Here is a 21,939-nt window from a genome sequence, read left to right as displayed (position 1 = left end):
AGTATGCTATAGTAAGTATACTATACATTCGCAGCAGGCATATGACTGACCTTCAACGTTGAAATAATGTCAGTTCTTGTTTCAACGTTGATACAACAGTTAATGCTAAAGGTTAATAAAATCATGCCTAAAATCAATGACGTTGAAATTTGGTTGAAATATGGTCAGTTGTTTGTTCAACTTTGATTTCATTAGCAAAATCATAAGGTAATTCAACGTTGATTCCTTGATGTTGAATCAACGGTAAATTAACAATGAAATGCAATCTGAGACACAATTACTATAATATACTACCCAGCACAGCAGGCATATGACCAACCTTCAATGTTGAAATATGGTTGAAACAATGTTAGTTGATACAACAGTTAATGCTAAACGGTTGCAAAAGTTTAATAAAATGCTTAAAAATCAACGTTGAAATTTGGTTGAAATAATGTCAGTTGTTTGTTCAATATTGATTCAATTTGCAAAATCAAAAGGTAATTCAACGTTGATTCCTTGATGTTGATTCAACGGTGAATCAACGTTGAAATGCCGGCTGGGATACAATTACTATAATAATACTACCCAGCACAGCAGGCATATGACTGACCTTCAACGTTGAAATATAGTTGAAATAATGTCAGTTCTTGTTTCAACGTTGAAACAAAGTTGATACAACAGTTAATGCTAAACAGTTGCAAAAATGTAATAAAATGCTTAAAAATCAATGTTGAAATTTGGTTGAATCAATGTTGAAATTGGGTTTAAAAAATGCCAGTGGTTTGTTCAACGTTGATTCAATTTGCAAAATCAAAAGGTAATTCAGTGTTGATTCCTTAATGTTTATTAAACTGTGAAATGCCCCCTGGGATACAATTACTATAATGTACTACCCAGCACAACAGGCATGTGACTGACCTTTAACGTTGAAATATGGTTGAAATAATGTCAGTTTTTGTTTCAACGTTAAAACAATGTTGATACAACAGTTAATGCTAAACGGTTGCAAAAAGGTTAATAAAATGCTTAATCAACGTTGAAAGTGTGTTGAAATAATGTCGGTTGTTCAATGTTGATTCAATTTGTAAAATCAAAATGTAATTCAACTTTGATTCAACGTTAAAATGCCTGCTGGGTACAGTATTTGTTCATTGGGGACACCTTTCAACTTAGTTTATTCAAGGTATCCATTTTTTGCCAGTATGTGTTTCTGAAAATCGAACCTACGTCCATTGCTTTGCTAACTCAGTGGTTCTTATTAATTCATTCATCATAAATTCTGTACATTTAAACATTAAAAAAAAATAAACGTACTAACCAACAGCATTACACTGTTTTAATTTAATGTTTTGTTTAATTCAAATCTAAGTTTGAGATTGTTTTATGTCATGAATTATCTGTTGGGGGCTGTGCAAAGTTTGAAAACCACTACTACTCTAAATGAAAGTAGCAGTTTACCCAAAATAAAACATTATGTCACCATTTCCTCTTTATGTTTTTACTTCTGTGGAAAACCAAAATAGATATTTAACAGCATGTCTGAACTTTAATGTCTGTTCCGTTGAAGCATTTATTGAGGAAACAGTATTATTCACTTATTTTATCATTCCCAATAAACACTGAGTGTCTGGCTGCGAATACACAATAAAATCTTTGCTCTTTACAACCTCCTCTTGATGCTAAATATAATTAGTCTGTACGTGTACTCAAAATGTAATATCAAGACTAAATTTATGCATCATAAACTTTCTTCATAATCTGTGTATTTCCTCAGAAGCTGGATGGCAGGGTCTCGATTGGATCTCATGGCCTCCTCTAAAGCCGTGTTACCCCACCTGTCAATGTCAGCACATTAAAGCATACATTAGATATGGTGCTGCAAAGTAAAAAACACAACCAACAAGTGATAACTCTCATAATAGTACCGGTCTTTGAGTCTGCAGTTTGCACCCGCGTTCTCCACCAGGAATTTGATGATGTCCAGATGTCCCTCTGAAGCTGCAATGTGCAGAGCAGATCGTCCATCATAATCCACAGCATTCACATCTGCCCCGGAGAGAAGGTACCTTTAAAAGAGGAATTAAATGAAGGTTATGTCCTACTGTAAAATGATTTATAAACTTTATATACATATGTCCCAAAATGTTGACGCTCCTAAAAGCAAATCCATCCATCATACGATTCCATTCATTATTCCAATTGTGTATCTTTCCTATTGCTATTCCTAACATTTAGTTCTTCCTGTGGCTAAATGTGGAGCACTAAAAAAAGCATGACACATTTTGCATTCGCACACTGTTCTCTATTAAGAAAGTATGTTATACTGTATGCATCCAAGTTACCCTACCTGCGCAAAGACACTATATCTCCTCTGTAAGCAGCCAAGAGAACATTCATGATTTGGTATCCCTGTAATTCAAAACAGAAATACCTTCATACATCTACTTGTATATCCTAAACAGCATAAAGAGATTTCATTTATCGTTGTTTTAAAAAAATGTTTTGAAATATCCATCCAGACCTCAGACTCCACCTTCCACTGTTTGTAGGACAACATCTGTCTGAAAGGAGTCTTAATGTCAAAACTGTGGAGCTGAAAGGTTGAAACCAGTTCCTTTAAAGAAACAGACAACTGAGTTGTCATGCTGGCAAAACAAACAACCCTTAAAGTATTTAAATCTAACACACTTGAGTGCATATACCTCACAGAAATGGACAGCCCTCCAGGAATTCCCATTGGAATCAAGGCCAGGTGACAAGCACATGAGACCAAGGACTCCAGGAACCACCATCAACACAGCACCAGATTGACTGGATTTGGCAGGCACAGATGTCTGAATAACAAAAAGTTATAATGCAACAGAAACAATCAAGGTTATATATTCACAAAAGGGAGATTTCCTGACAGTGCTTAAAGGGACACTCCACTTAAAAAATAGGCTTATTTTTCAGCTCCCCTAGAGTTAAAAAATTGAGTTTTACCGTTTTGGAATCCATTCAGCCGATCTCCGGGTCTGGCGGTAGCACTTTTAGCATAGCTTAGCATAATACATAAAAATTTGATTAGTTCATTAGCATGGCGCCTAAAAAATAAACAAAGAGTTTCGATATTTTTCCGATTCATTGAATCTGATTAGACCATTAGCAACGCAAAGAGTTTTGATATTAAGCAACTTTAAATTTTCTGTCGTTCTTAGTCAGTGTTGGGGGTAACGTATTACAAGTAATGCGCATTACGTAATAATATAATTTTTCTGAAGTAACGAGTAAAGTAACGCATTACTTTATAAAATGTTCACATTAACTCATTCGCTGCCAACCTTTTTTAGAAAAGTTGTGTACCCGCATTTTTGTGATTTTAACAAAAGTTTCACAAAATTCCTTGCAGGAAAAATCATCTTCTATAAATATATAAACATACAAATATATCAAATGAAAGAACACACCCTCTGCTTTCAAACAAACAATGAACAAACAAACAAAATGGGGAAAAAACATTTCATTATATATTTACTTTTTCCAAATAATTTAACCACTGAAATATGGATATTTCTCTTCAAAAATACATTTTGAGCAAAAACCTTAAAAAAATTTCGTTTTTGTAAAGGAATTTATGTTAGAGATCAGACTCAGAATGACTATCAAACATAAAAGCAGTTAAAATAAATCATTAAATCTTTTTAACTTCCGTTTTTGATAAATTCTAATCTAGTGGATAAAAGCGGTATTACACTTTCACTTTGAAATTCGTCTAGAAAGGCATATTTATCAGTTAAATATTAACTCATAATTGATTAGATAACTCATCAACGTCGGCAAAAGAGTTAATATTTGAGTTACTTTATTAAAAAAGTAATGTGAGTTACTTTTCAGTTTAATTAATTAAATTTAAAAATAAAATTAAATAATGTACTAAATTAAACAAAACATATTAACATAGAATTATGCACTTTGTGCGCCTTAGCGGGAACAGTTTAGGTCAGAAACGGAGATGGCAGGCCAGAGCTTGACATTTTTGCGATTATAAAAAACACCTGCAAAGCCTGAAAGAGATCAAGCCTCAGCCAGGTAAGAAAAAGTAACTTAAAAATAACGTAAGCATTACTTTCCATGGAAAGTTACTAATGCAATTAGTTACTTTTTTAGGGAGTAACTTAATATTGCAGTGCATGACTTTTAAAAGTAACTTTCCCCAACACTGTTCTTAGTACACTATGTAACTACAGTTTTAAATAGGAAAAATATTGAAACTCTTTGGTTGTTTTTTGCAATGCTAATGGTCTAATCAGATTGAATGGATTATGCTAAGCTATGCTAGAAGTGGTAGCGCCAGACCCGGAAATCAGCTGAATGGATTCCAAAACGGCAAAACTCAATTGTTTAACTCTAGGGGAGCTGGAAAATAAGCGTATTTAAAAAAAAAGTGGAGTGTACCTTTAAGCCTAGTCCCAGACTAAAATGCATGTTTGAGTTGCCTTAACTAAAAACAGCTTTGACTGACCCATCTTAAAATATATCAGTGCCATTGTTTTGTCTAAAGATGCACCAGTAAAAAAATCTATCATTTATGTTTGTAAAAAACTACTTGTAAAAAAATAAATGTCCTAATATAATCAAGGCCTAGTCCTGGTTTAATCTAATCCCTGTCCGGGAAACTGCTCAAGAATGTTTTAAATAGGATGATTTTATGTAAAAAGTATATAATAAAAAGATTTAAAAGCCACAGATTAAATTTTGCTTTTACATTTTAATATATGTTTCAACTGAAAGCAAGCATTTGATTTTGTACCAGTACTGTATTTTGAGCCATATCCAGCTAATATCCTGAAATCTGGATTCCCACCATTAGAGGGCAGCAAGGGAATACATAATTGTAACAAACAAGCATTTAATCACTTTTCAATACATGGACACCTCAGTATTGACCATCATTACCAATTTTCTTACTTATCACGGCAGGACAGGAACCAATTTAATTTGTTCCATGAAAATGGATTACTTGAAAAATTCTCTTGGAGTTAAAGTGAATTTTAACAGTTGTGCGGAAATTAAGCTGCTCTTAAACCTCTAATACATCAAACAAATATGACTCATTATTTACCAGCTTAGTCACAAACTGCTGCAATTCAAACTCACCTTGAACTGAAAAGCTCTGGAGTAATCGTTCATACCAGCCACCTGCATCATAGAAAGAGTGCTGCGGATAGCGTGGGGTGACAGCACTTGGTCACCCGACAGTGGACACAGCCCACCATTGGCTAGAGTTGCGGCCAACGCCGCACCGGACTCGCAGGTGACTTCTGTAGATAAACACTAAGATGGGTGCAAAATTAAATAAAAAAACTAATCGAGAATCAAGTATCAAATAATGTAAATACCTGTAATAGTAAATCCAATGTAGCATTGATCCCCACACCTTCTGGAAAGCACTGGAACATTTAGAAAACTTTAGAATTAGTTCATAACACACTTTGTAATGTACACTGTCAGTAAAAATGTCACTGGGCTAAAAAAAGTACAGGTTTGCACCTATTAGTACCTCATGGTTACATATTGGTATCAAATGTATACATATCTGTACCTAAATGGTACATATTAGGACCTTTTAAAGGGTACTGCCCCAGCGATAGGCTGGGGGAACAAATGTTGACCAACAAAAATGATCCCAAACTGAATTATCCTACACTTACTTTCTTTTCTTGCAGGTAAAATGATAGAGCATGAAGGCGAATGATGTCCTTTCTCAGACTTTGATAACTGCAATAGCAGTGCTTACAATTACAATCGCCATTAAATACACACAAAACAGCACTTTGAAAATACATTTCCCATGAGAGCTACAATTTCGAAAACAAACCTGGTGCAGTTTAGGCTTGCGTGCTCTTTGTTACACAGTCTTCGGATGATATTCAAAACCTGAGTGAGAATGGTTTAAGATGGTGCTGATTGCATTCATTTCTTATTTTTTTATCAGATGAAGATGCTAACTTAGAGCCAAGCTTACAGACTCGTACTTTTCTTCTTCTTCAGTGATTGGTCTCTTCGCCAGCTGTTTTAGGAAAAACAAGACCCGTCAATAAAGACCAAAAAAATCAATAGAAGTAATTTCTCTTGTGAATTTGGTTGATTCGGCTGTTCTCAAACACATACACATGCTACCTGTAGTAAAGATGTGCTGATAATGGCACCCGTCTCAATAAGTGGACTATGAGGTACACCTGCAAACAAAGAGTTTTACACCTATGCTTTGTTTAGTGTAGCAATCTTTAACGTGTAGATCATAGGGCTGGAATTAAAGCCATATGCCAGCCAAATATCAAAATTACCCCATGATTTACTCATCCTCAAGCAATCTGAGATACAATATCCATCATCTTTCAGACAAGCACATTTGGAGTTGCTTGCTCTTACAAGTTTTATAATGATAGGGACCAGGGAACAGATTCCGACTTTAAACCCCAAGAAAGTGCATCATCCTTCACAGAAGTGATCCATACGGCTCCAAAGGGTAAAAGGGTCACTCCACTTTTTTTGAAAATATGCTCATTTTCCAGCTCCCCCTAAAGTTAAACATTTGGTTTTTACTGTTTTGGAATCCATTCAGCTGATCTCCATGTATGGTGGTACCACTTTTAGCATAGCTTAGCATAATCCATTGAATCTGATTAGCCCATTAGCATTGCGCCTAAAAGTTTAACAAAGAGTTTTGATATTTTTCTTATTTAAAACTTGACTCTTCTGTAGTTACATCGTGTACTAAGACCGAGGGAAAATTAAAAGTTGCGATTTTTAAGCAGATACAGATTTGGCTGCTGCGTAATATCATTTTCAGTCGGTCTTAGTACACGTCGATGTAACTACAGAAAAGTCAAGTTTTAAACAGGAAAAATATCGAAACTCTTTGGTTATTTTTTGGCGCGATGCTGAGGGTCTGGTCAGATTCAATGGATTGTGCTAAGCTATGCTAGGAGTGCTAGCGCCAGACGTGAAGATCAGCTGAATGGATTCCAAAACTGTAAAAATCAAATGTTTAACTCTAGGGGAGCTGTAAAGTAAGCATATTTTCAAAGAAAGTGGAGTGTCCCATTTAATAAAAGTAAAAAAATCCATACTCAGCCTTTATCAACTATAACCGTGGGTTCACACCAGCCGCATTTAAGGCGTCAAAATCCGCGCCTAGTTTGCTGCTTGAACAGTTCGTGTCATGGGAAATTTGCGTCATGGGAGGGGCTTCTGCGACTCCGCTCGCTTCCTGTAATCACGTCACTACTAGAGCAAGCTCCTGATTGGTTAACATGGCACATTTTTTCGCCAAAGTTGAAATTTTTCAACTCGCGCATTTGCAACACCAACGCTTAATTTGCGCAATTCGCATGAACTAGATGCGCGAATTAGACGGAATCGTAACTACAACGCTAAATGCCTCATTAGCACCGCGAGAACTCCAGACGCACGTCAACGCGTCTTTACATTGACTTAACATTGAAATCACTCGCGCTTAACGCCTCTACTGCAGCTGGTGTGAACGCAGCATAATAACTAGCTTCCGGTAACGCCGCCATCTTGGACTCACGCGATTCATGCATACGTTTTAGCATTGCTATAGTTTTCTTGCCCAGTGACTCTCCTGAATCGTGTGAGTCCAAGATGGCATCATTGCCAGAAGCTAGTATTATCATTTATATGGATATTTTTCTTACAAAAATCGCATCGATTACCAGCAGAAGACTTTTATTAACCCCTTGGAGCCGTGTGGATTACTTCTATAAAGGATGGATGGACTATTTGGGGGGCTTAAAGTCAGAAGTTGTTCCCTGACCCCTTTTTCTACCATTATAAAGCTCGAGAGAAAAAGTACATTTACTAAAATAACTCAAAATGTCTTCGTCTCTCAAAGATGATTGACATACGTGTTTTGGATTGCTTCAGAGTACGTCATGGGGTAATTTTGATATTTGGCTGGAGTATCCCTTTAACTGACCGTACCTTGCTTGGTAAGGGTAAATGGAGACTCGTATTTGGAATATTCCTCCATTCCTACAAATCTGTGCACGTAGTCAACTCCTTGCTGGTCCACTGCAAGGCCGTATATGAGAGGCCAGGATATCTCACCAAGGACACAGGGTTCAGCCCAGTCTCCTAATGAAAGCCTATAGGTTCCAAACAAAAAAGTGAGCATCTTATCTCATCTATTTTATCATTCCTAACCATATAAATGATAATTGGATTTGTTTGGATTGATATTAATATGGAGAAAAACGGACACATACCTCTGCCCATCGACTGTACATATTGAAATACCCCATTTTATGCTTCTCTCTTTGACATCTTTTTCCTGTTTAGTGATACGCAGGATATGAGTCATTTCGTGATATTTACCAAAACCATCAATTAAATAAAAAAAAAACATTGCTACTTCAGCACATCTTCACGCATCTCTTTCACTATGTAAACAGCGCCAGCGGAAACACATTTGACTCACCTTTACAGAAGACAGCTGTTTGCATTTAATAAATAACTTTTGAGTTTCCTCTGCGAAAGTTGAGAAGTCTGGTATAACAAATCTTCCTTGCAATGCCTTCGAAATGAAAGACACAAAGCCGGTCACACACCTGCAAAATGTAAAAAAGGGGCGTTTATGTATGCATGTACATTATGATGGATCAAATTTACAGCTCGGATATGAAAATCCTGTCTCGCCTGTGAAAGGTGCTCCTGTCGACGGTTCCGTCTGATTCCTGAAGTTTCCGCATCAGACTGTAGCAGTCTTTAATCCGGGGATCTGTTCGGATGATTCCTGAGCTCCACAGGGCCTGTCAAAGAACAGACGGTTTATGTAACTTCACATTATTAAAGTTATATTATGCATTAATGCATTTGACTACCTCAAAAAACTGATTGGCATTGACTCTTCCCCCAGAGGCAAAACTATCAAACAAAATATCAGCAGCCCTTTTGGAAAAACAACAAACATGATATAAAGTCAAAATATGTCTGAGAAATAGCAAATGCTGCACCTTTATTGCTTTATGCTTGCCAAACTCACAGTTTTTTCTTTACATGACCTTGCTGGGCTTCTTGTCGGGCCAAGCTTTGCCATGGTTGGCTGGTGTGAAGTTTGTCCTGTCCTGGTGCCGTCTGTTTTATGCCACCATTGCACATAAAGGCTGGCAAACCTTGGCAACAGAATATTTATACATTTTAATTTAGACTGAGCTTACATTTATATTTTTGCATTGGCAGATGCTTTTATCCAAAGTGATGTTCCCTGAAAATTGAACACATGTCTGTTTTGGTCTGTGTGATCCTCCCACTGACAGTTGTAGTGTATTATTTCGACAGCTCGGTTGCCAATTATCACGGTTGCTTACATGAGACTGCAATGGACCATAAATGTGACCTCGGGTGGACACGATCTCTGAAATGAGCCGCAGATTGAGTTATAAATATCCACATGAGCGGGTTTGTAATTTGTGTGTTTTCCATTTGAATGGTCAGCGTATGAGGCGGCTGCTGCTTGCGCTGGGACCTATAGGCTTTAGCTTCAATTTTGATTCAGTTATTTTCTAATCGGTTGCATATTATGTCATGGATATATCCCTCGAATGCATACTGCAGTCTCTTCTGTCTTGCTCTTTCAGATAACTCATCTGTTCGTTAAAAATGACAAATTTTCTCCTTGGGAATGTCTGACACCGGTGCATACATACTGTAATAAATGAAGGCTTGACAGGCATAGCAACAGTAACTAAGGAGGGTGGGGCTTTGCAAAGGGTCAATTTGCAATCAACAAAAAGATTGCAAATGTAAAATTTTGAGGGGGCAGAGAATAAACCATCTCCAATTTTGAATTTAGACTGCGATACCAAGTTCAGCCACCAGGGGTCAATGCTACATACAGCTCCTTTAAAGCCCAGAATACACTGCAGGATTTTTGCCATCCTATAAGATCATTACTTTATTACACAGTGCGACATGGAGCGTTTAAACTTGGGTACGACAAGCATGTAGACTGACACCTATTGTAGTGATGACACCTATTGAATCGTAGGCGTACACGTTAGCGCAACGACTTCAGCATGCGCTACTGGTTTTGTAGCTCCAGATTTCACTCTCTTCCTGAAACACACTGATTTATGTACAAAAATCATCGATTTGAAAAGCGCTGTGTCCGTGATTGGCTAGCTAATCTGTATGTTGTGATTGCTCTGAATACCTCTGACGTCAGCCGGAAATGTGACGCTCCTTACCATGTTTGAAAGATTTGTGCACAATGCAATTCTGACAGAAGTTAACTTACAGGCTGTGAGTCCGAAGCGGGAGGAATAATGATAATGTTGGTCTTCTCTACATCACCAATCCCAGGAAGTAAACTATTGCCTACAATCTGTGTGTTTGTTGTAGTCCAAGAAAAGAGATTTACGTTAGAGACGATAACTCGCGTCATCGTTTACTTTGCGGTTTGTACCTTTTGCATATCGTTAACATGTACAATGGACAAGAGGTGCTCTTTAAAGAGCCATGATCACAGAAATCACAATTAGGACTGTCACGATTATGAACTTTGGCTAACGGTTAATTGTTTAATAAATTGTGACGGTTATGACGATTAATTTCCTGTTTATTGCTTTGACATTAAATTCTCATACATTTTTTTGTTTATGAAATCATTTTCACAGATTGTTGTGATTTATTAAATTAAATCTTTTGCAAGGTTTATCTGGCAGTAAATATTTATACAATTTTTCAAAAGTAATCTGATACTGTCTCATTTATACAGCCGCTGCAGCTCCCTCTTGTGTTTTTTAGAGAGATGTGCAATCATTGCGGTGATCTGAAATCATCGCGATGAGGTCAAACAATTCCGATGAGATGATTATTTAATCATTGTGACAGCCCTAAACACAATGACTATCTTTCGCCAAAAATCGTGCAGTGTATCCCAGGCTTAAGTCAAAGCCCCTTAAAGGAAGTAGCACCAATAGGCAGCCATGTTTGCAACGCCTCCAGGCAGTTATTTCAGTCATGCAAGACTAAAGTCCTATCTACTTGACTGGGGAAAGACCGCCCACAAGAATACGTCAGTTGCCATAAATTAACGGCAAGCTAAGCTGCTATCGAATCAAAACACACTAAACAAACTACACAATCAGAACTCGATACGTATTTCTGAAGGAGGGACTTCATAGAACAAGAAAGACATCAGCCCGTTTTGAGGACAGTGAAAACAGCGCGATAGAGAAGTAAATACCACGTTTTTTACACGTGAAACATGAACATATGTTATATTGCGCACTGTAAACACAATCAAAGCTTCAAAAACACAAAAAGAATGTGACCTTTCATAAAGATTTGTAGGCTAAATTTAAGATTAACATTTCATTGAAGTGCATTAAGTGGTTTCAGAAGCGTAATACTTTAAGTTTAATACAAACCCCTAACCACAATGTTAAAAGGATATCAAAACAATGCTGCCATGCAAGCGCTAATATTTTTACCACAAGAACGCAAAAGTACAAAGGTACATTTAATTAAAAGGGAACGAACAGTAGGAGTAGACGTGTGCGCTATTGCAGATAAGTGCGCATGTTGTTTACTTGCCATATTCACCTGTGGATCCTGAGGGAACATAATTGACTGCCTTTTGGGATGGAAAGGTATTTCTTGGCACCGCCTGAGGAATGTTCCCTGCTGTTATTGTTTCCTAGTAACATAAAGCAAAGCATTAAGTTAGGCTGTGAATATTTATCTGTACACAGGTCTTAATATATAAATATATATATATATACTTCTGTAAGGCAAGCAGTGCAAATTACAATGCGCTATTCATCCGTTTTCTTGTCTGTATTTACTAAAACAAAACTCGCTTTTATGCTTTGATTGAATGTGCTTATCCAGCTTGTGTTTTATGCCTTTTTGAAGCATGACATGCATTGCAATAATTAATGTTGGTGCCAGACGTGCCTTTGATGTCTAACTAATGGTAGGTGCTTAACACTGCAGGGAGACATATTGAAACATATTACCTTGTCATGTCAACACGGCAGCTGACAATGCAAGCAACAATGTCTGGAGGGTTAAGGTTGGATTACAAGTAAGGTTCATATTGACAACCCTGTTTATTGCCTTTACAAGAGTAAATTTTGTTTAAAGTTAATCCAGAAGTGCAGACAATATCGTTCATGTCCGCCTGCTTTGAGATTAAATAAAACATCTCTTCTTGAAATGTCATCCTTTGTTTTTTTAAATGTCTCAAAACAGATCGATTCAGGTGTATTGAAATGTCCCTCATCTCTTGACAGTTACTGATAAATAATGTACTGGTTGGCCTTTCTTCATAATAGTGCTGATTGTTTTAGCCTCCAGGGTTGATTTATAGTGTTTTACACATGGGTGGGTGGGTGTCTATGGGAGCAATACAGGACACAGCACGTACCTGACATCCGGTAAAAATTACAGGTTCGACATTCCTCTTTGGGAGCGTTTCTTTCATCTCGTCATTCTCTGAATTAGTGGGGGAGAAAATAAAAATTCAGAATAAGAAAAATCTTTCTCGAGGGAGGTTTAAAGCTTAATGCTTATTTGCAAGTACGAGATTTCAAAAGGATTTTAAAGGCAAGTTAAGCATAGCCTCGGAATGTCCATAGGGTTATTTTTGAATCTGGGACACTATGGTTAGGTTCAGATATTGTTTGTGTTGTCCTTATTGCACAAAATGACACACTTTTGGAGTTGAGTACCATAACATATGAAACCACTGTGCTGTGAATAGAGGATGGTTGCAATCCATTGGCATTTTACTTCCAAACTTCGATCCAAAATAAGACAACTCTTAGGTTGCAAGATGATTTTTCAAGTTTTTGTAGTAAAAGCAGTATTTGGCAAAGTTTTAAGGCAAGATGGAGACATTTTCTTAGGGTGTCTGATCAACTAGGGTGGTACAAACCAGACAAAGTTATGCAGACAAAAACCGTGAACACCACCCACACCTCGCCCTAAAGCAAAACTAAAAGTAAGTAAATCAGGTTTCTTTTCAGGAAAGACCATACAAATGTGTTTTACAAAACAAAGAGACATTTTAAATGCAATCCATCACTGTTTAAAGAAGTTTTGTTTTGCGAGTCATATTTTTAAGGTCACTCGAGGCACTATTCTGTAAAGCTACTTTGTAACAAGGTGTATTGTGCATTATATTGATCAAAGTGACTTGACTTTAAGTCATTTAGACAGACAGCGACCAGCAGTAGCAGAGCAACGCGATCTCATTCATTTCACAGTCCACGATGGAATATGCTGGATATTTATGCAATTTTATGTGATGAAATTACGCAAACTTGATAAAAAAATTGCGAGAACTTGATAAAAAATTGCGGGAACTTGATACAAAATTTCGGGAACTTGATACAAAATTTCAGGAACTTGATACAAAATTTCGGGAACTTGATACAACATTTTCGGGAACTTGATACAACATTTTCGGGAACTTGATACAACATTTTCGGGAACTTGATACAACATTTTCGGGAACTTGATACAAAAACTGCGGGAACTTGATAAAAAAAATAGCGGGAACTTGATAAAAAAAATAGCGGGAACTTCATTAAAAAAACAGCGTGAACTTGAGCAAATATTGCGATAACTTGATAAAAAATTGCGGTAACTTTCAAAAAAATTGCGGGAACTTGCAAAAAAATTGCGGGAACTTGCAAAAAAATTGCGGGAACTTGCAAAAAAATTGCGGGAACTTGCAAAAAAAATTGGGGGAACTTGCAAAAAAAATTGGGGGAACTTGCAAAAAAAAATTGCGGGAACTTGCAAAAAAAATTGCGGGAAATTGCAAAAAAATTGCGGGAACTTGCAAAAAAAATGAGGGAACTTGCAAAAAAATTGCGGGAACTTGCTAAAAAAAATTGCGGGAACTTGCTAAAAAAAATTGCGGGAACTTGCTAAAAAAAATTTGCGGGAACTTGATAAAACAAACAGCGTGAACTTGAGCAAATATTGCGATAACTTGATAAAAAATTGTGGGAACTTTCTAAAAAATTGTGGGAACTTGCTAAAAAATTGCGGGAACTTGCTAAAAAATAGCGGGAACTTGATAAAACAAACAGCGTGACTTGAGCAAATATTGCGATAACTTGATAAAAAATTGTGGGAACTTTCTAAAAAATTGTGGGAACTTGCTAAAAAATTGCGGGAACTTGCTCAAAATTGCGGGAACTTGCTAAAAAATTGCGGGAACTTGCTAAAAAATTGCGGGAACTTGATTAAAAAAATAGCCGGAACTTGCTAAAAAAAATTGCGGGAACTTGATAAAAAAAACAGCGTTAACTTGAGCAAATATTGCGAGAACTTGCTTAAAAATTGCGGGAACTTGCTAAAAAAATTGCAGGAACTTGCTAAAAAAATTGCGGGAACTTGCTAAAAAAATTGCGGGAACTTAATAAAAAAAATGCGGGCCAGCATAAATATGAGGACTTTGGCTGATTATGCATTGAATCATGCGATCGCATAATCACGTTTTTCGGGAGGGACTGATTTAATGGGAAGCTTGGCGACTTCGACGACACAATAGAAGTGACTGTTGGCGACCGCATGGGCGAAAAGTTTAACTTTATGCAAATGATGAGCGAATTTCTGGAGCGACTACCAATGGAAGCGAAGCACTTACTTATTTTTTATGACAACCAGATTTAGAAACGCCTCATTGAAAGAGATGGGCAACACACAGCGAGAAACCCTTAGTTCAGACCGCCAGTGACTTTCTTTATGTGTGTCGCCCGTCTCTTTCAATGAGGCATTTCTAAATCTGGTTGTCATAAACAAATGAGTACCGTCCACTCCAGTACCTGACGAGAGTGACGTGAACGCCACTGCTTTGCTCCCATTGGTATTCGCTTCCAAAATTCGCTCAACATTTGCATAAAGTTAAACTTTTCTTAACTTTCTTGGGTCGCTGGACACGCCCATATGGTGGCCAACGGTCACTTTCGCTCATGTCTCCAGAAGTCTGCAAGCTTCCATTGAAATGAATGAGATTGCGTCGCTCTGCTACTGCTTGTCGCTGGCTGTCTGAATGGGGCGTAAGAGCTTAGTTTTACTGCAGTCAAAACAGTTAACAAGTCTTAAAGGAACATTTCACTTTTTTTCAGCTCCCCTGGAGTTGAACATTTGAGTTTTACTGTTTTGGAATCCATTCAGCTGATCTTCGGGTCTGGCGGAAACACTTTTAGCATAGCTTAGCATAATCCATTGAATCTGATTAGACCATTAGCATCTATACTCTCATTCTGGCATAATAATCTGCAGCAGCCGCAATGATATCAGGCAGTGCCCGAAAATAGTCCCCAGCTATTGAAAGTTACCAGAGGGACTATTTTCAGGCACTGCGTATGCGGAATGAGAGTATAGTATAGATGCTAAGCTATGCTAAAAGTGGTACCGTCAGACCTGGAGATCAACTGAATGGATTCCAAAATGGTAAAACTCAAATTTTCCAAAAAAGTGGAGCATCCCTTTAAGTCAACAGCTCAGACAATGGAGTAAATTTTTTTTTAACAATTATTATCCTGGTGCAAAATTCACTTCTAAACTGAAAAAATACAATTTAAATGCACTGTATTTTTATCCAATGTCAAGGAAAGTGAAAACCATGTAACAAAGGTTGTAAGGCTTTATATAAGCCGATGTGTTATTCAAGTCACACTAAAACCCACAGATGCCACATCACTTCTTTCCAGAACACACCCACTACTTCTGCACATTTTTATGGCCCAGCTGCCGACCACAAGCTCAGTTAAATGAGAACATCTACAAAATTATCCCTCTCACTTAAGAACCCCCAGACTGAAGTTGCACTGATGTGAAATCAGAATTGCAATCTCTCTCACAGTGGTTAAGATTTGGCAAGTGGTATACGACCTATGATCAGTGAAAAATGTAAACACCATCAAAACCCCTAGGACAACGGCCACAACTGTCAGTGCAAATCCCATAGTGAAAAGACACACAGATTGCACCTAAATTATACCTTACTGCAGTGTTTATGTACCTTTGACATCGTCATCCTTGTTTGGCTCCAGTAGCTTGTTGCCATCCAGCCCTCCATAGCGTTTTCTCCATTTGCGTCTTTGGGATGGCGTTCTCTGAAAACTACACATCAACTAACAACTTACATGGGCTTTTAAAGTGTCAATCAATTTCAAGTATGCATGACCTAAAGTATCCAGTATGCAAATTTATAACAGCAAGTGATTCTTGCAATACTGGCTTTGGGCACAATAAACAGAGATTTCTTAGAAGAAAATTTGTTTTCTGGCTATGGAAATGAAACCTTGGGATCAAAGTAAATGTGCCCCTGTAGAGACAAGTCTAGTCACGAAAATCTGTTCAGGTGTGAGAAACGCCTGTGTAAATTCTGAGACTGTCCGCTTTGCTGAAAGATTTGCCAGAGTGCTAAATAAAAACTATTTGGAAATACTTTACATAAAGTTTAGTGCCCTTATGCTGTAGTTTGACTTTAATTTGTCTTGCAGCTCAGCTTTTGGATAAACTATGAAAAATAAAGGTTTTCAAGGTTTAATTTGATTTCTGCATGTTAAGTTAAAGCAGTTCTTACCAGAGATAAGAGTTTTCCTCTGTTTCTTGGCTCAGGTTGTTCTCCATGTTGAAACTTTCCTTTGTGATTTTAGTTAAGGAAGTCATCAATGAGTTTTCAAAGAAATCCAAGTGGTGTGTCTGTCTAACATCTGGACACTGTGCAGATGAAACACTTTGGCAGCTGTGCATACAGTGCGTCTCAATGTGATCTGCCAGTTTTTAGCTGGATAGAAATAGGAGGAACTCAGCTGCATTTTGGAGGTGGGATCTCTGTTCTGGAAAAGGGTCACCCTACAAAAAAATTAAAGAAAGACAAATACTATTACTTCTAGGCAACTACAACCGATAAAACTAAAATAATAAATTAAAAAAGACTTTTATTATTATTATTATTATTATTAAAGTAGTAGTAGAGTAGTAGTAGTTGTAAGTAGTAATTAACATTTTATATATGCATCAAATAAAACCGATCCGATCAAACATGATCCACCTTATAGAGGATATATCATTAAAATCTGACTTTTTCCATGTTTAAGTGCTATAATTGGGTCCCCAGTGCTTGTATCAACCTAGAAAATGTGAAAAACATCAACCTAGTAACTTAGTTTTGGTAAAGCATTCTCTACAAGCATGTGAAAAAATAGGTCATTGAAATTTGGCTCCCCCTGTGATGTCAGAAGGGGATAATACCGCCCCTTAATCTGCACTATCCAACCACGACACTGCTATTTAGTGCAGAGATCAGCTCATTTGCATTTAAAAGGACACACACAAAAACAGCACATTTTTGCTTACACCTACAAAAGCAATTTTTACATGCTATAATAAATTATCTATATGACAGTTTGAGCTAAAACTTCGCATATGTACTCTGAGGACACCAAAGATTTATTTGACATCTTAAAACGTCTTGTGAAATGTCCCCTTTAAAATATAACAAAACCAAAGAGCTCTTGATTAGAAATAGTAGGTTCCCATACTGTAATAAAACTACTTTTTTAATACAATCAAATTGGTTTTAAAAGTGATTTCAACTTACTTTTTGTAAGAAGCGCAAAATATTATTTTATTGTGCATGCTTTCACTGATCTGCGCATGTAGCGCGCATAGTTGATGCTCCAAACGCATGTCCTTTGCTGTTTCTTTCCTGTCATGCGCTTTAGATGTAAACAGTTTTCACAAGCAACCCAAGTCACGCTTTTATCACAAAATACTAATTATTGTAAAGTTTAGCTCATGCAGTCCCAGATTCTCAATTTTGTACGAATATCTTTATTTACACTTCTTCAACCTGCGTTGTTAAATCGCATGCTTTTAAGGAAAATCACACATCACAGCTCTAAGAGTGTTTACTCACAGTACAGCACGATGCCTAAAAAGAGCAAAACGAGTAGGGTTCATTGCATTATGAAGTATTTAAGTCTGTTTAATAACGCTAGAAGAGAATCATTAATTTCGATCTCTTTATGTAACTTGGGTCTAATGTCCTGGCTGCTATGCTCACATTACATGTTATTCAATGAGATTGATCTAAATAACTTAATTCTGTCCTAGAGTAAAAGCAACCCAAAGCCAACTTTACCGGAGACACCGTCCGGACCAGTAACAAAAAGTAAAGACGGTGGAATTGCAATCGCAATACACGCCAAACCCGGGGCAAAACAAAATGCAATTACAGGTTGGATATCAAAACTGTAAAATAAAAATAAACAGTCAAGCCTTTATTAGTTGTGGGTTTAAGAAATATTACCCAGTAGTTGTTTTTTGACAGATGTCTCTGATGAGGCGGTGGGTGTCGCCATTGCCGCGCCGCCGACAGACGGGGAGGCCAACGCCGAGCTGCTGCGATATTTATCCAAAGTCCTGGAGCTGAAGAAGAGTGAAATATCTTTAGATAAGGTCAGGTGCATAACTTTCAAGTATGTGTCAACAGCAATACGGGATGTATTATTATTACAGTCAGGACACTCTGAAATACTTTATTCTGGTCAGTCGCAATATTCCGATGTCTGTTATTCCTGATAACAACCAATACTGTTTATAACAGATCGCTCATCCGGGAATTGCGAGTCTTCTTGCCGGCACAACTTGTTTATTGTATCACTCCGCCGTCTATTTTCATATGACAACTTAAAGAGACACTCCATTTTTTTGAAGATATGCTCATTTTCCAGCTCCCCTATAGTTGAACATTTGATTTTTACCGTTTTGGAATCCATTCAGCAGATCTCCGGGTCTGGCGGTTCCACTTTTAGCATACCTTAGCATAATCCATTGAATCTGATTAGACCATTAGCATCACGCTCAAAAATAACCAAAGAGTTTCAATATTTTTCCTATTTACAACTTGACTCTTCTGTAGTTACATTGTTTACTGAGACCGACAGAAAATTAAAAGTTGCGATTTTCTAAGCCGATATGGCTAGGAACTTTAATCACATTCTGGCGTAATAATCAAGGACTTTGCTGCCATAACATGGCTGCAGGAGGCGCAATGATATTATTCAGTGCCAGAAAATAGTCCCCAGCTATTGAAAGTTACCAAGGGGACTATTTTTGTGCGCTGCGTAAGATTTGGAGAACCAAATTTTGATCACACATTAATTTTAATTTTTGACATGACCTTACTCAGTCAATATTAAAGATAACAAAGTTATATCTTCACAGAATGCTCTTTACATAACGTAGGATGATTTTATGTAGAAAACATTAAAAATCACAAAAAATGACTTTAGTTTGGTTTTTGCAAACTTGGTCACATATTTCATATTAATATTATTAACCTGTGTCAAATGTAGCTATGTAATAGGCGAAATAATGTATTTTCAGCTGGATGTTATCACAGATTATTACACGGCTCTCTGGAATGCTTGATTCTGATTGGTCAGTTGAGACATTTGCAGGTTCGTTCTTTTCAAATAATAACCGCTCCAAAATAATAACGCATAGCCGGCACTACTTGCACGAGTAAAATCGCTCCGCGCCAATAAAGATCAATAAAGATTGCTGTCTGTTTGGCGCCATCTTGTGACAAACACTCGACAACCACGACAAGACACAGACAGCTTACTGAGACTGAACTTGACAAAATAGAGCATGACAGCTACGAAGCCAACACACAAAAAAATACAGAATGGGGATTAAAACTTCTCAAAGACTGGCTAAAAGAGAAAAAATGGAGACAAGTATGAAGCAGCGGATCTTAATAAGGTATTACGATCATTTTATGCATCTGTGCAAAGTTTCGCGGAAGGATAAAAATGTTAATTTAAAACAAATATGCCAATAAAATGTTTCAAATTCATATTCATGTCCAGTTTTTTTTCTTATGTGGCAAGTAGCCGTGTAATAAGCGGGATAATGTAGAGGCAGCCGGTAGTTATTGGGAAATAAGCCCCTTCAGTGTGATACAAGACCCTCCGCTTCGCGTCGGGTCCTGATCACACTGTCGGGGCTTATTTCCCAATAACTACCGGCTGCCTCTACATTATCCCTTACTTAAACCCAACAGGGTTATAAGGACTTGATGAGAGGCTGGATGTATTATTCCTTACACGTTTTATACTAATATGTACACATTGTATAACTGTATGTAATGAATGAATGTGTTTCATATCACAGGGCTCCAAATCCAGAGAAAAAATTATCAAGGTAACAGCAAGTGTCAGTCAAGAGGATATTTTGGAGAAATTAAGAAGAGAGGCCGCTGGGTGAAACTACATTGTACTTTGACACAAAAATGGACTAAGCATGGAGTCATGTTCTGTGTTAACCTCGTATTCCAAGTTGTTTGCACCAATATGGTATAATATTTAATGAAATATTCAAGTTTTCAAATAAAATGCTGTATTTTTGGGTAAGTCTGTGTGATTGTGAATGATTATACATATAGCCACAAATGCAGTTGTTGTAACCTGTTACTGTAATAAGATTTTAAGTTAAGAACATGCACTGCTTATCCTACCAGTTAAATAGTGGTTACAGCAGCACCTGAGGTCCTTCACCAGTGACAAATGTGTTCATTAATGAGAGTCTAATGAGTATGGTTATCAGACATTTTCTATTAACTAAAAGCCTTTAAATTGATTATTCGACAGATTGTAGGAGGCTTAGATATCGTACATATAAAAGCATTTTAACTGTTTATAGAACTGTGTGGTAAAAAAGTGTTGGCCCCCCCTCCAGATTTCTTATGTTATTGCATATTTTACACACTTTAATGTTTTAGATCATCAAACAAATTTAAATATTAGTCAAATATAACACAAGTGAACCCCACATGCAGTTTTAAAATGAAGGTTTTATTATTAAGGGGAAACTAAATCCAAAACTACATGGCCTGTGTGACAAATATGCAAACACATAAGAAATCTGGAGGGGGGCCAACACTTTATCACATCACTGTATACTGTATGTGCATTTGTGTTCAGTGTATTTTAAAATAGTTCGGAACCATTAGCCCAGAATAAATTTTTCAGACTAAAATCATTTTATAATGCTAAAACAGATTCTTTCTGTGAGCATACATAACAAGCAACCAGAAAATATTACAGATAATGTAAAATAAGAAGTGAAACAGTATTTCCTGGTTTTCTATTGCTTACTTAGTTTCATATATAATGAAGAGGTAAATTTCTTTAATAAACAACATTTTTGAGGCAATGTGCACCTCCACCATTAGTGGGGGGGAGGAAAAGTCATCGAGAGCCAAAACATGTTTGCATTTAATCATGCAGGCAAGCTCTGCAACCTCCCACTTAAAGTCTTCCAATATAAATCTTTAATAAATGAGAATCTCTGGTTATTTGCCTGTTCCCAGCCCACTTCCTGTATACGCCTTATGAAATTGTCATATAACAATTATATTTTTAATTTACTTGTTTAATAAAAAATTAATTCATTGAGCTGTTTTACTTTTGCTATATATTGCTATATATTACATTTGTTAATTAGGGGTCAAGCCCAGAATGGGCGAGACCCCTATTGGGATTGTTAGTTTTCTTATTATTATTATTATTATTATTATTATCTATTATTCTTCTTCTTCCGCCATTGCGTCTATGGCAGCCCATAGAACCGTACGTAGGAAAGTTATGAAATTTGGCACACTCATAGAGGACATTCCAAATAGTCACCACACCAAATTTGGAGTGTCTATGTCAAACCCAATAGCGCCACCAACAGTCCAAATTTTCACTTACATTTTTGGTTATAACTGCTGACCCGTACGTCATAGAAACGCAATTCTTGTTTCTTCTGATTCCTTGGCTCATGCCGATTCGATTGCACCATATGACGTCATTTCCGTTATGCTAATTATTTCGATATTTTGAATTGGTTGTAAAACCTACTTTTGGT

General features: G+C 36.9%; 2 protein-coding genes across 3 annotated transcripts; one reads left to right on the top strand and one right to left on the bottom strand.

Annotated features, from left to right (window-relative positions):
- Nucleotides 1-1,464: 1,464 nt before the first annotated feature.
- Nucleotides 1,465-18,450, bottom strand: glsl (glutaminase like). 2 transcript variants are annotated; one of them, XM_073868715.1, is made up of 22 exons: nucleotides 18,332-18,450; nucleotides 16,601-16,872; nucleotides 16,034-16,134; nucleotides 12,419-12,486; nucleotides 11,584-11,686; nucleotides 9,029-9,158; nucleotides 8,868-8,934; nucleotides 8,683-8,795; nucleotides 8,465-8,594; nucleotides 8,253-8,317; nucleotides 7,969-8,132; nucleotides 6,142-6,200; nucleotides 5,987-6,031; nucleotides 5,840-5,898; nucleotides 5,673-5,739; nucleotides 5,361-5,411; nucleotides 5,119-5,295; nucleotides 2,685-2,816; nucleotides 2,504-2,596; nucleotides 2,330-2,391; nucleotides 1,908-2,048; nucleotides 1,465-1,817 (listed from the first exon to the last, which is right to left on the bottom strand). In XM_073868715.1, the coding sequence occupies exons 2-22, from the start codon at nucleotides 16,768-16,770 to the stop codon at nucleotides 1,721-1,723; spliced, it is 2,094 nt and encodes a 697-aa protein (XP_073724816.1). In that variant the 5' UTR covers nucleotides 16,771-16,872; nucleotides 18,332-18,450; the 3' UTR covers nucleotides 1,465-1,720. The 2 variants fall into 2 exon arrangements, with proteins under 2 accessions (XP_073724816.1, XP_055047970.2); XM_055191995.2 differs by having other exon boundaries at nucleotides 11,593-11,686.
- c6h15orf40 (chromosome 6 C15orf40 homolog) lies at nucleotides 17,717-21,485 on the top strand. The gene is made up of 4 exons (XM_073868717.1): nucleotides 17,717-17,974; nucleotides 18,140-18,259; nucleotides 18,353-18,480; nucleotides 20,203-21,485. The coding sequence occupies exons 1-4, from the start codon at nucleotides 17,818-17,820 to the stop codon at nucleotides 20,293-20,295; spliced, it is 498 nt and encodes a 165-aa protein (XP_073724818.1). The 5' UTR covers nucleotides 17,717-17,817; the 3' UTR covers nucleotides 20,296-21,485.
- Nucleotides 21,486-21,939: the final 454 nt, after the last annotated feature.

The sequence above is a fragment of the Misgurnus anguillicaudatus genome, chromosome 6, assembly GCF_027580225.2.
Source record: "Misgurnus anguillicaudatus chromosome 6, ASM2758022v2, whole genome shotgun sequence".
Lineage (NCBI taxonomy): Eukaryota > Metazoa > Chordata > Actinopteri > Cypriniformes > Cobitidae > Misgurnus > Misgurnus anguillicaudatus.
This window is presented reverse-complemented; position numbering and strand designations above follow the sequence as displayed.